The sequence below is a fragment of the Portunus trituberculatus genome, chromosome 7, assembly GCF_017591435.1.
Source record: "Portunus trituberculatus isolate SZX2019 chromosome 7, ASM1759143v1, whole genome shotgun sequence".
NCBI classification, from domain to species: Eukaryota; Metazoa; Arthropoda; class Malacostraca; order Decapoda; family Portunidae; genus Portunus; species Portunus trituberculatus.
In genome coordinates, this window is record NC_059261.1 from 3,690,237 (window position 1) to 3,701,543 (window position 11,307).

General features: G+C 41.4%; 2 protein-coding genes across 3 annotated transcripts in view; both read left to right on the top strand.

The window, feature by feature from the left end:
* Positions 1 to 912: 912 nt before the first annotated feature.
* LOC123520682 (titin-like) overlaps positions 913 to 11,307 on the top strand; it is a 21,614-nt gene continuing 11,219 nt past the window's right edge. For both annotated transcript variants that reach the window (XR_006679337.1, XM_045283199.1), the window contains exon 1: positions 913 to 2,532. Coding sequence is in view for 1 of the 2 variants with exons in the window: in XM_045283199.1 (XP_045139134.1) it covers positions 963 to 2,532 (1,570 nt within the window). In the remaining variant the exon portion in view is untranslated. The remainder of the gene's footprint in view (positions 2,533 to 11,307) is intronic.
* On the top strand, positions 3,343 to 4,693 carry LOC123498061. Its single transcript, XM_045245151.1, has 2 exons — positions 3,343 to 3,439; positions 3,563 to 4,693. The coding sequence occupies exons 1-2, from the start codon at positions 3,364 to 3,366 to the stop codon at positions 4,162 to 4,164; spliced, it is 678 nt and encodes a 225-aa protein (XP_045101086.1). The 5' UTR covers positions 3,343 to 3,363; the 3' UTR covers positions 4,165 to 4,693.

Below are 11,307 nucleotides of genomic sequence, written 5' to 3' on the forward strand. Positions count from 1 at the left end.
AGAGAGAGAGAGAGAGAGAGAGAGAGAGAGAGAGAGAGAGAGAGAGAGAGAGAGAGAGAGAGAGAGAGAGAGAGAGACTGTGTGTGTGTGTGTGTGTGTGTGTGTGTGTGTGTGTGTGTGTGTCATTCACCACGGACGTCTGCTGGTCACCCAGCCAGCCTTACCCATACGGAAAGAGGTCAAAGCTCATACTGACCTTCTGATAGGACTGAGACCACATCCCACACCACATACACCGGGAAAGCGAGGTCACAAGCTTTTGAGTTACACCTCGTACCTATTTACTACTAATTGAACAAGGGCTACACATTAAGTCACGCCCATTTGGCTTGACGCTCCCGGGACTCGAATGAGGGCCTTCTCGGTTGTGAGCTGAGCGTGCTAACCACCATACACACAGTGTGTGTGTGTGTGTGTGTGTGTGTGTGTGTGTTTTCACTGTTTGATCTGTGCTGCAGTCTCTGACGAGACAGCCAGACGTTACCCTACGGAACGAGCTCAGAGCTCATTATTTCCGATCTTCGGATAGGCCTGAGACCAGGCACACACCACACACCGGGACAACAAGGTCACAACTCCTCGATTTACATCCCGTACCTACTCACTGCTAGGTGAACAGGGGCTACACGTCAAAGGAGACACACCCAAATATCTCCACCCGGCCGGGGGAATCGAACCCTGGTCCTCTGGCTTGTGAAGCCAGCGCTCTAACCTCTGAGCTACCGGGCGTGTGTGTGTGTGTGTGTGTCTGTGTGAGTGGCTACGTGTGTGCGTACGTTTGTTTGTGTGTGAGTGTTTGTATGTGTGTGTACGTGTACGTGTATTACCTGTTCGTGTGCCTGTACGGATCTCGTCATCAGCTGAGGGTCGGAGGACAGCACCCAAACTTTTTGTAATCAATTACCTGCAAAAGCAGATATTCCGACATTTACAATTTTGATTGACGGAAGATATTGAGACCAATGTCTTGCTGCAACCTTTTCATCGTGATCTGCGTGCTGGCCGCCTTCGGGGGCGGCATGGGAGACGTGCAAGAGCACGTCTCCTTCATGGAGAAGTGTGGTGCCCCCGTGGAGGGGGGCACAGGGGTGATGGAGGTGGGTTCCGAGGGGGAACCCATCTTGATGGACTACTTGATGCATGATAAAACGACCACTGATATGGATGATTCGAACGAAGTTACCTCAGACGAGACCATGAGTGATGAGAATGTAACTATTGTTGAAACAAAGGAACCGTTGAATACAACCTCGGTAAAAGGCATTGAAGGCAAAAATGAAACAGTTCTGGAAACTACGAAAGAAGAGAACATAACATTAGAGAAAGCAATTGATAACAAGAACGGAACCATTGTTGAAACTAAGGAAGAGAACAGAACTGTGGAAAATCCTGTTGCCGAGAATGAAAGCACTGTTAAAACCATTGAGCACAGAAACAAAACGGTACAAACACCTGCTGGTGATAAACATGGGACAGATATTGAAGCCAGTAAAGAGCAGGAAAATAAAATTTTGGATAAGATGGTTGAAAAGAAGAGAAATGATTTGGAAACTAAAGAACAGGAAAACGAAATCTTGCTAACAATCCCTGTTGCTAAGAACGAAACATTTCTGGAAACTAAAGAACAAGAAAACAAAACTGTGGAGAAAGCAGTTATTGATGATAAGAACGAAACCATCGTCGAAACTAAACAGCAAGACAACAAAACTGTGGAAAAGACCGATGATAGAAATGGAACCATTGTTGAAACTAAACACCTAGACAACAAAACTGTGGAAAAGACCGATGATAGAAATGGAACCATTATTGAAACTAAACAGCAAGACAACAAAACTGTGGAAAAGACCGATGATAGAAATGGAACCATTATTGAAACTAAACAGCAAGACAACAAAACTGTGGAAAAGACCGATGATAGAAATGGAACCATTATTGAAACTAAACACCTAGACAACAAAACTGTGGAAAAGACCGATGATAGAAATGGAACCATTATTGAAACTAAACAGCAAGACAACAAAACTGTGGAAAAGACCGATGATAGAAATGGAACCATTATTGAAACTAAACACCAAGACAACAAAACTGTGGAGAATAAAGTTGAAGATAGGAACGGAACTAATGTTGAAACGAAACACCAAGAGAATAAAACTGAGGAGAAAAAAGTTGATGATAAGAACGGAACCATTGTTACAGCTAATCAGCAAGACAACAAAACTGTGGAAAAAGTTATTGATGACAAAAACATAACCATTGTAGAAGCGAAACAGCAAGACAACAGAACTGTGGAAAATCCCACTGGTAATAAGATCGGAACCATTGTCCAAACGAAACAAGAGGAGAATAAAACTGTGGAAAATGAAGTTGATCAGAACGGAACCATTGTGGAAATGAAACAGCAAGACAACAGAACTGTAGAAAAAGCAGTTATTGATGACAAAAACGTAACCATTGTGGAAACGAAACAAGAGGAGAATAAAACTGTGGAAAATCCCACTGGTAATAAGATCGGAACCATTGTCCAAACGAAACATGAAGAGAATAAAACTGTGGAAAATTCCACTGGTGATAAGAGCGGAGGAGATATTGAGATTAGCAAAGAGGAAGAGAACAAGCCCTTGCTGCAAGGGTGCACGATAAGATCGAAACGGATGAAACAATTAGTAAAGAGATAGAAAACAAAACATTTGAAAAAGCCGTTGCCAAAAACAACGAAACATTTGAGGGAACTAATGAGCAGGAAAACAAAATGATATTTTCAAGGAACGAAACAGATGCGGAAACTAAAGAACCACGTGAGGAAATTGCGTTGCCACTAATCCCAGGTGCTAAAAACGAAACATTTGAAGGAACTAATGAGCAGGAAAACAAAATGATATTTTCAAGGAACGAAACAGATGCGGAAACTAAAGAACCACATGAGGAAATTGCGTTGCCACTAATCCCAGGTGCTAAAACGAAACATTTGAGGGAACTAATGAGCAGGAAAACAAAATGATATTTTCAAGGAACGAAACAGATGCGGAAACTAAAGAACCACATGAGGAAATTGCGTTGCCACTAATCCCAGGTGCTAAAAACGAAACATTTGAGGGAACTAATGAGCAGGAAAACAAAATGATATTTTCAAGGAACGAAACAGATGCGGAAACTAAAGAACCACATGAGGAAATTGCGTTGCCACTAATCCCAGGTGCTAAAAACGAAACATTTGAAGGAACTAATGAGCAGGAAAACAAAATGATATTTTCAAGGAACGAAACAGATGCGGAAACTAAAGAACCACATGAGGAAATTGCGTTGCCACTAATCCCAGGTGCTAAAAACGAAACATTTGAAGGAACTAATGAGCAGGAAAACAAAATGATATTTTCAAGGAACGAAACAGATGCAGAAACTAAAGAACCACATGAGGAAATTGCGTTGCCACTAATCCCAGGTGCTAAAAACGAAACATTTGAAGGAACTAATGAGCAGGAAAACAAAATGATATTTTCAAGGAACGAAACAGATGCGGAAACTAAAGAACCACATGAGGAAATTGCGTTGCCACTAATCCCAGGTGCTAAGAACGAAACTAAAGAGCAAGAAAACAAAACGGTATTTTCGAGGAACGAAACGGTTGGCGAAACTATAGAACCACACGAGGAAATTTTACCACGAGCGAACATAACTCACGAGAGCGAAACAGAAACTGAAGGAAACGAAAGCGAAATTGTACAGAACAAATCGATGAATCTAGAGACCACGATAGCGGAAATTGAAACGACCACGATAGCGATTGAGGAAAAAACGGAAAGTATTCAGAAATTAAATGAAGATCTCAGTAAACAAACAATACTTCTGCAGAACCGAACAGAAGATCTTGAGAAAAAATCAAATGAAATGAAAAACAAAATACTAGAAGTGGAAAACAAAACGATGCGATTAGAAAAGGAATCAGATGCGATGTTAATGGAGAGTGTCATAATAGGACGAACGATGCTGCGTGTGGAGACAGAAACCAATGACATTGAAAACAAAGCTGTGGGTTTGAAGGAGACGACCGAGAATCTCCAGAACAAGACAGGAGACCTGCAGGAAGGAACTCAGAGTCTGCAGGCTCAGATTGAAGCTCTACAGAACAAGATGATGCACTTAGAGAACATGATGGAAAAATCTTGAACATGACAGTAGAAATTGAAGACCATACATTAGGTCTGGAAAAAGAAACACTGGATTTGGAGAATAAGACAGTCGAATTGGAAGACAAGGTGACTGGTATTTATAATTGGACTCAACAGATGCAGAAGCGAACGTCGCAACTGGAGAACAAGACTACTGGACTGCGGAGCAAGACAGTAGGCTTGCAAAACAAGGCATCAGTCCTGAAAAAGAAAGCTTTTCCTGCAGATGATGATGTGTTGTCTGCGAGGAAAAACAGTAGGCGTGTAAGACAACAACGCCGCCGGAAAACAAAACAACCCTACTACAACTGTGGAAAGACAAACTGCTGCAGTACAATGTACAACTCAAGAAAGTACGAACTGTAACCGAAAGGGCAATCCACAGTGGCGCTGCTGAGGCAGACAGATGACAGAGAGGCCGAGGAGATCTGAACGAAGGCTCCTCGTCCCTGTCATGGAAAGGAAGGATCTTTTCTTTACCTTACCTTTCCGAACTGAGTGACTTTTTCTCTATGACTTTCTAATAATGCAGTATTGTAATGTTTAGTCAACACAAAACGTGTGCTTTCCTTTCTGTCTTTATTGATACATGAATTACTCTCTATTCATCTGATAAACCAGACTTTAGTTCTGTGCCATCATTCATTGAACAGATGATGTAGTGTGTGTGTGTGTGTGTGTGTGTGTGTGTGTGTGTGTGTGTGTGTGTGTGTGTGTGTTTTCCTCCTGTCTTTCATTGTACAGATGGTTATGAGAGAGAGAGAGAGAGAGAGAGAGAGAGATTACAAGTTCTCTTAATTTACATTATCATATTCCTTCCATTTTGTTCTTTCTAATTGATTTAATCCTCTCTGCCTCTTCTTATTACAATTACTTTTTTTCTTTATTTTTCCCTTTTTTCTCTTTTTTTCCTTCATTTTATCCTTCTTTGCTTCGTCCTTCTCCACCTCCTCTTTTTTCCTCCATTTTATCCTTCTTTGCTTTGTCCTCCTCCACTTCTTATATTTCCTCTTTCTCTTTTCTCTTTTCTCGTGCCTCTCCTCTTCCTTCTTTTTTCAACACCCACACCAAGGATATAGTGAAAACAAAACCACATTTTCTCAAGTTGTTTTTATGCTACCCCCAAAAAATACACCCACACACACACACACACACACACACACACACACACACACACACACACACACACACACACACACACACACTCACACAGTCACTTACATAGTACAGTAAGTCCTCGTTATACGGTACATCTGCGTTCCTGAAAACCTTACCGCATATTGAATTTACCGTATACCGAACGTATTATAACATGTAATAATAGGGAATGCGTACCAGCACGTCAAGTCACCCCTACAGAAATTAAAATACATGAAAATAATTATTAAAAAAAAAAGTAAAGTACTGCGCAAAAGAAGTAAACAGAAAATGAATATATTATGAATATATTTCCTACAGAGCTTCATAATAAAGTGCCGAGGATTTAAAAAGATTACGGATTCGCCTCCAGTATAATGATGATGTGATCGGGTACCATGTGGTGTTACTGGGCAAGGAATTGGGTTAACTTGTACAGAACCAGATAAAGGAGATAAGTATGTACTGTACCTACTGCTTGTTATTGTTGATGCGCTGAGAGGTAAATTTACCATTATTATATACCCAGTATATGCAAAATAATTGATCTATTCTTGAGTGTGTCGGAGCGTGTGAGATAAGTGTTGCTGTGAACGTTGTCATGACAAAATGTAATTGTAAAGTTTAAAATGAATTACTAAAGTTATGAGAAAAATGTAATTCAGGAAGTTGAGGGTTCAATCACTCATGAGATCAATAAATTCATTGAGAGTTCATGATTACAGAGATTGTTGGAAAAATGTAATCCAAAATAAATTATGAATTAATTCAAAAGGAAAAATGTAATTAAGGGATATAGTAAAAGCTAATGAAAAAAATATAATCTGGAGCTATTGATTAGTGTACATAATTTAGGAAGCAAATTAGTTAGTAGAGAAAACTTGTCATGAAGAGAATAACATTGAGATTACAATCAATTATAAAGGTTATGAGAAAATCATGTCATTGTAGAGAAAAGGAAAAGTAAGTCAAAGTTGATCATTTCATTACTTTTTAAGTGAACTATGTATGATGGGAAAGTTGTGCTAAGAATTATAGAGTCAGTGAGGAAAAACCAATACAGTACTAGATAGCTGATAAGTTGCAGTAAGAGTGAATCAATTGCTACAACCTGTTTGACTACAATGATGTGCCTTGTTGACGCTTGTACATAACCGACCTCCACCCTGGGTACAGCAGTGGTCATTCATGTCTGTATAGTAGTGATGCACCCTGTGTTATATACAGACATATATATAATATAATATATCAATAAAAACTAAGTGATTTATGGCTACGTTATTGTGTTCCCTTGGATGGAGAATAACAAATATACTCAACTACTGCCAATGTGATGTCATGGGAGTGGATGGCCATCGGTAGAAGGTGCCCCAGAGAGAGAGAGAGAGAGAGAGAGAGAGTATTATCAGGTGTGCTATAAACCTGCCTCATCAGTTTGAGAATCAGTTTATCTAGTGGTTCTGTAGGAAAAAGTCCCGGGACAAGCGGTGGGAAACGGGAGACACTAGCGAGAGGGACATTAGGAAGAGCCGCCGCGCCGCCCGCCAGCCGAGGTCAAAATGTGCCGCGCGACTCACTTCCGCTTCGTAAGTTCGTACGTTTTATGGACCAGTTCAGCTATTTACACATGTTTTAGTAGCTAATGTTTCATGAATTACCAATGAATATATCTTATTAAATATAAATGAACAAATGTTGGTTAAATGGCCTTTCTTATAATTTGTTCAACACTGCTGCTTCTGTCGTGATCAGCCCGCGACAACATCAGCCTGGTGGAGCTGACTGCCGAGTTAGTCCGAGTCGCTGACTGCTGATGGCTGGAAAGCTGAGTGTTAGGTCGCCTTCGCTTCTTTCGATGGCATTTCCACCGAGGTAAGTCTCTTAAAGATGTGTAAGCGTTAGTATAGCTTTGTTGTAAAGGCTTGAACGCCATAATGCAATGAAGTATGGAGGGGTGGTGGTAAGGCAGGGGCTGAGAACTGAGCAGTGTGGTGGCGGTGGTAAACACTCACATGTTTTGAGGCAGGTAATATCAACTATGGTATACAGTCAGCTCTGTATTTGATGAAACAGCCTTCTCACCCTATACTTAATGCAACAGCTGCCCTACTCTTATTTGTACAAAGAGCGACATGCCAATTTTAAACACGTATAGGATCATAGGCACCTTACCGCTAGCCTCTCTCTCTCTCTCTCTCTCTCTCTCTCTCTCTCTCTCTCTCTCTCTCTGGCAATTGAGATTTCTTGAAAATAAAGACAAGAAACACTGTTATCTGCGATTACTTAGTCAAGACTAATGGCAGGACAGTCTCTTATCTTTTTTTTTTTCCTGACTCTCCAGCAACTACTTATTTATCCGTAAAACCAACGCGATTAATGTCCTCTCACCACTACTACCCTCCACGTGCTCCAATCTCCAAGCTACGTGTGTGTGTGTGTGTGTGTGTTAAACTGTGTGGAAGACGCGTCCCTTGTAAACTATGAGATCGGTGTCGCCGCCAGTAACCGTGGCGTTTGTTAACAGTGAGCTGAGTGAGGCGTTATCGGCGCTGGCAGGGCAGGTCAGTGAGAGAGGCAGTAAGAATAGTGAAGACGAAGATAGTGATGATATTGATGGTAGAGAAGAGAGTAGTGTGTTTGTAGCCTCTCAGTAATCATAGGTTAACTATCTATATATTGTTGAAGGCACAAAGCAGTGTGTGGGTGCTTTCTGGTGTCACAGGTCAGCCCCCCTGGGAAAGTCCAGTGCCAAACGTAAGTAGTATATTGGTGTAACTCATTATTTCACGGTGGTTACTGATGTCATAACCTCCAGGACAACATATCAGTGAACTAACACCTGCTGATACTTTAACATCCCAATAATTTGAGTCTTCCAATACGTCAACAAACTGATCCCCTGAGCCGCTGCCTATCTTTCCGTCATTATCTGCCTCATTTCTCGCCTTTTGCAGGCCACACAGGTCACTAAGTATTGCCATAGGCCTAATCTTTCATACCTATCGCTGAAATACATCCGTGATTTCTTAGTTTGTCTGTCATGAAGGCCAAGTGAGGGTAAGTGGATGGGAATGTGACGTCATCACCGACTCCCGCCAAAATGCTTACCTGTCCTGGCTTGTCGGTATATAATTTTTACTCCCGGTACTATTTATGATTTTTTTTTTCTTTTTCAGATGACTATGAAGTCTTAATGGTTTCTAGAAATCGTTCGTGATTGTTTAAGTGTTTTGAGCTTCTGCCAAATCAAATACGGGGAGTTTAATAGTAATTTATAGCCACGTTAAAATTGCTATATATATATATATATATATATATATATATATATATATATATATATATATATATATATATTTCACGAGTTGTGGTACTTACTCAGGGATATGATAGTTTGGGTGATGCTGAGTAAAAAACACTCTATACACATATTGTGGTTTTTGCTTTGTTTTATAAAAAATGGTAAATGAAAATTAAGAGTGGCGAGTGTTGCGGGGACCGCTCTCTCAGGCAGGACACAACCCGTGCGGCGATATCTCTGTCTCTAGAGAAATATTAATTGAAAGTATACACTTTGGGACTTGAAATCTTTAGAAAGGCTGCATCTAAAATGTTTCAATAATTTCATTAGCATTTAGAATACAGTACAATCATGGCAAATAATCGTGGACCATGTCAGCACTTTCTTCACCAACACCCTCCCAAAGACTACCTGGCAACTCACCGCAAACGTCAGTGTCGTGCCTGTGAGCGAAGTTTATTCTATTCCTCCACGCTACATACTGTAGGATGACACTGACGTTTCCGGTGAGTTGCCAGGTAGTCTTTTGGGAGGGTCTATATATATATATATATATATATATATATATATATATATATATATATATATATATATATATATATATATATAAGACACACGGCCGTCTTCATAATATATTGTGGTTCCTTTTTAAAACTGATGGGAAATACCTAAATTATAGCAAACTAACATGAAAAAAATAATTCGTAATGGTATGAATTGAGTGGTATGCAGCAGCAGCAGCAGCAGTAGTAGTAGTAGAAGTAGAAATGCAATGGTAAAATGCCGGCCAACTGCAGTGTTACTGCACCGCCAGACGCCAGTCCGCCAGACCGCCACCCGTCCCGGCCACCGATCCGCCGAGTGGTGCCTACACATTATTCATTCTTAGCGGTAGGAAGCAGCAGAGTCCCGGCACAGACGCTAGACGGTACAAGCGTCAAGCGGTACCGGAAATGATGCCGGCACATTCAGTTGTATCAGTACAGATGCGTCTCGCCCAGCTACCGAGACCGCGCCGACGCGCCAGGGCAGCCAGTCGGTACCAGTGTGGAGCGATACCGAGAGTGAGAATGACTCAATGTTACCGTCTTACCCATCACCGCTCGCCTTGAGCCACCTCCACGCTGTATACAATTTGCTCAGTACCGTTTCCGCTATTTACCGGTACGGAAAATTTTAACCGGTACAGTACCGTTAAGGCTGGTACTGGTACAGGAACTTGCCCACCAGTCCGTGAGCCGCGCTGCACTTGGCAGGACAAGGTGCTGGCCGTGAGGGACAGTGAGTGGTGGAGATGAAGATACCGATAATAGTGATATCTATAGTAGCGAAGAGAATATTGTGTGTGTAGCCTCTCAGTAATCAGAGGTTAACTATTTAAACCTGGTTGAGGACACAAAGTGGACAGTGGAGTGTGGGTGGCTGCTAGTGACACGGACAGCCGCCGCCGAGCAGTCTTTGGCTAACGTAAGTAATATATTGGTGTAACTCATCATTTCACGGTGGTGCCATGTCATAACCTAACGTTGGTAACCTCCAGGACAGCATATCAGTGAACTAACACCTGCACATACTTATAAAAACCAAATAATTCAAATCTTGAAAACGTAAACAAACCGAACCCCTGACCCGCCGCCTCTCTCTCAGCCATTATCTGCCTCATCTCTCACTCATTACAGGCCAGACAGGTCACAAAGTGGAGCCATAGGCCTGATCTTTCATGTCAGTTGTTGAGATATATCCGCAATTACCTGATTTGTGTGCTATGGAGGCTCAGTGAGAAGAAGCGGGCCTACCCATGACGTCACGAGCCCCAGGCTGTGACGTCATCACCAGCTCCCGCCCAAAATGCCGGTCCCAGATGCTCGACTTCCACTATTATTTATATTTGTCTCAGTTCATTTATTTCGAGTCACAAGTGCCTTTTAAGGGTTTTTAATGATAGTTCGCAGTGTTTTACGTGTCTTCCATGCTTGAGTTGAGTGAAGTACGGTGATGTAGAGGGTGTTTATGACTTGAATGGGAGGCCCAAAATACGCTAAAATTTTTACCTCCGCTATCTGTGATTTTTTATTTGAGGTTGTAGCGAAGTGTTTGTGTTTTCAAAAGATGGTTTATCATGAGAAAAGTGTGCAAGGCTCCTGAGAAGTTAAAGATGTGGACTGTAAGAATGATATGTAGTCCTGTTAATATTGTAAACAACGTCATTTTTGAAATATTATTTTTTCTAATAGGGCGAGTTGCCAGGTTTTGATATATCGAAATGATAGTCATAATTTTTGAAAAACGTTATCGATTCAGTTGAATGAAATTGGTGGGCTTTGAAATTGTGTTTAAGCAAGTCGAAGTTCTAATACTTTATTTAGTATATTTTTGAGCTATTTTATTATTCCTTTTCTCGGCAATGTTTTTGTATTTTAGAAGTTAGTTTCGATTGATAACGAGTCAGAATTTTATAACATTCGTGTCCAGCTGCCTTTTGGGAATCCTCATTTTCAAAATGATTTGCGTAACGAATATATGTGACGTCATCAAGGAAGGGCCGACCCCCACCCCCGGCTGGACCCAGGCCGATACCTGGCTCCAGGCCCGAGGGTGGTGGTGGGTTGTGTGTGTGTGTGGGTGTGACTGTGTGTGTGTGTGTGTGTGTGTGTGTGTGTGTGTGTGTGTGTGTGTGTGTGTGTGTGTGTGTGTGTGTGTGTGTGT

What these genes read in the sequence shown, in the direction of transcription:
- LOC123498061 (XM_045245151.1), top strand. Translation starts at nt 3,364, where the DNA reads ATGATATTTTCAAGGAACGAAACAGATGCAGAAACTAAAGAACCACAT. An exon ending in TGCGTTGCCACTAATCCCAG is followed by an intron (nt 3,440 to 3,562) that starts GTGCTAAAAACG and finishes CACTAATCCCAG; the next exon opens with GTGCTAAGAACGAAACTAAA.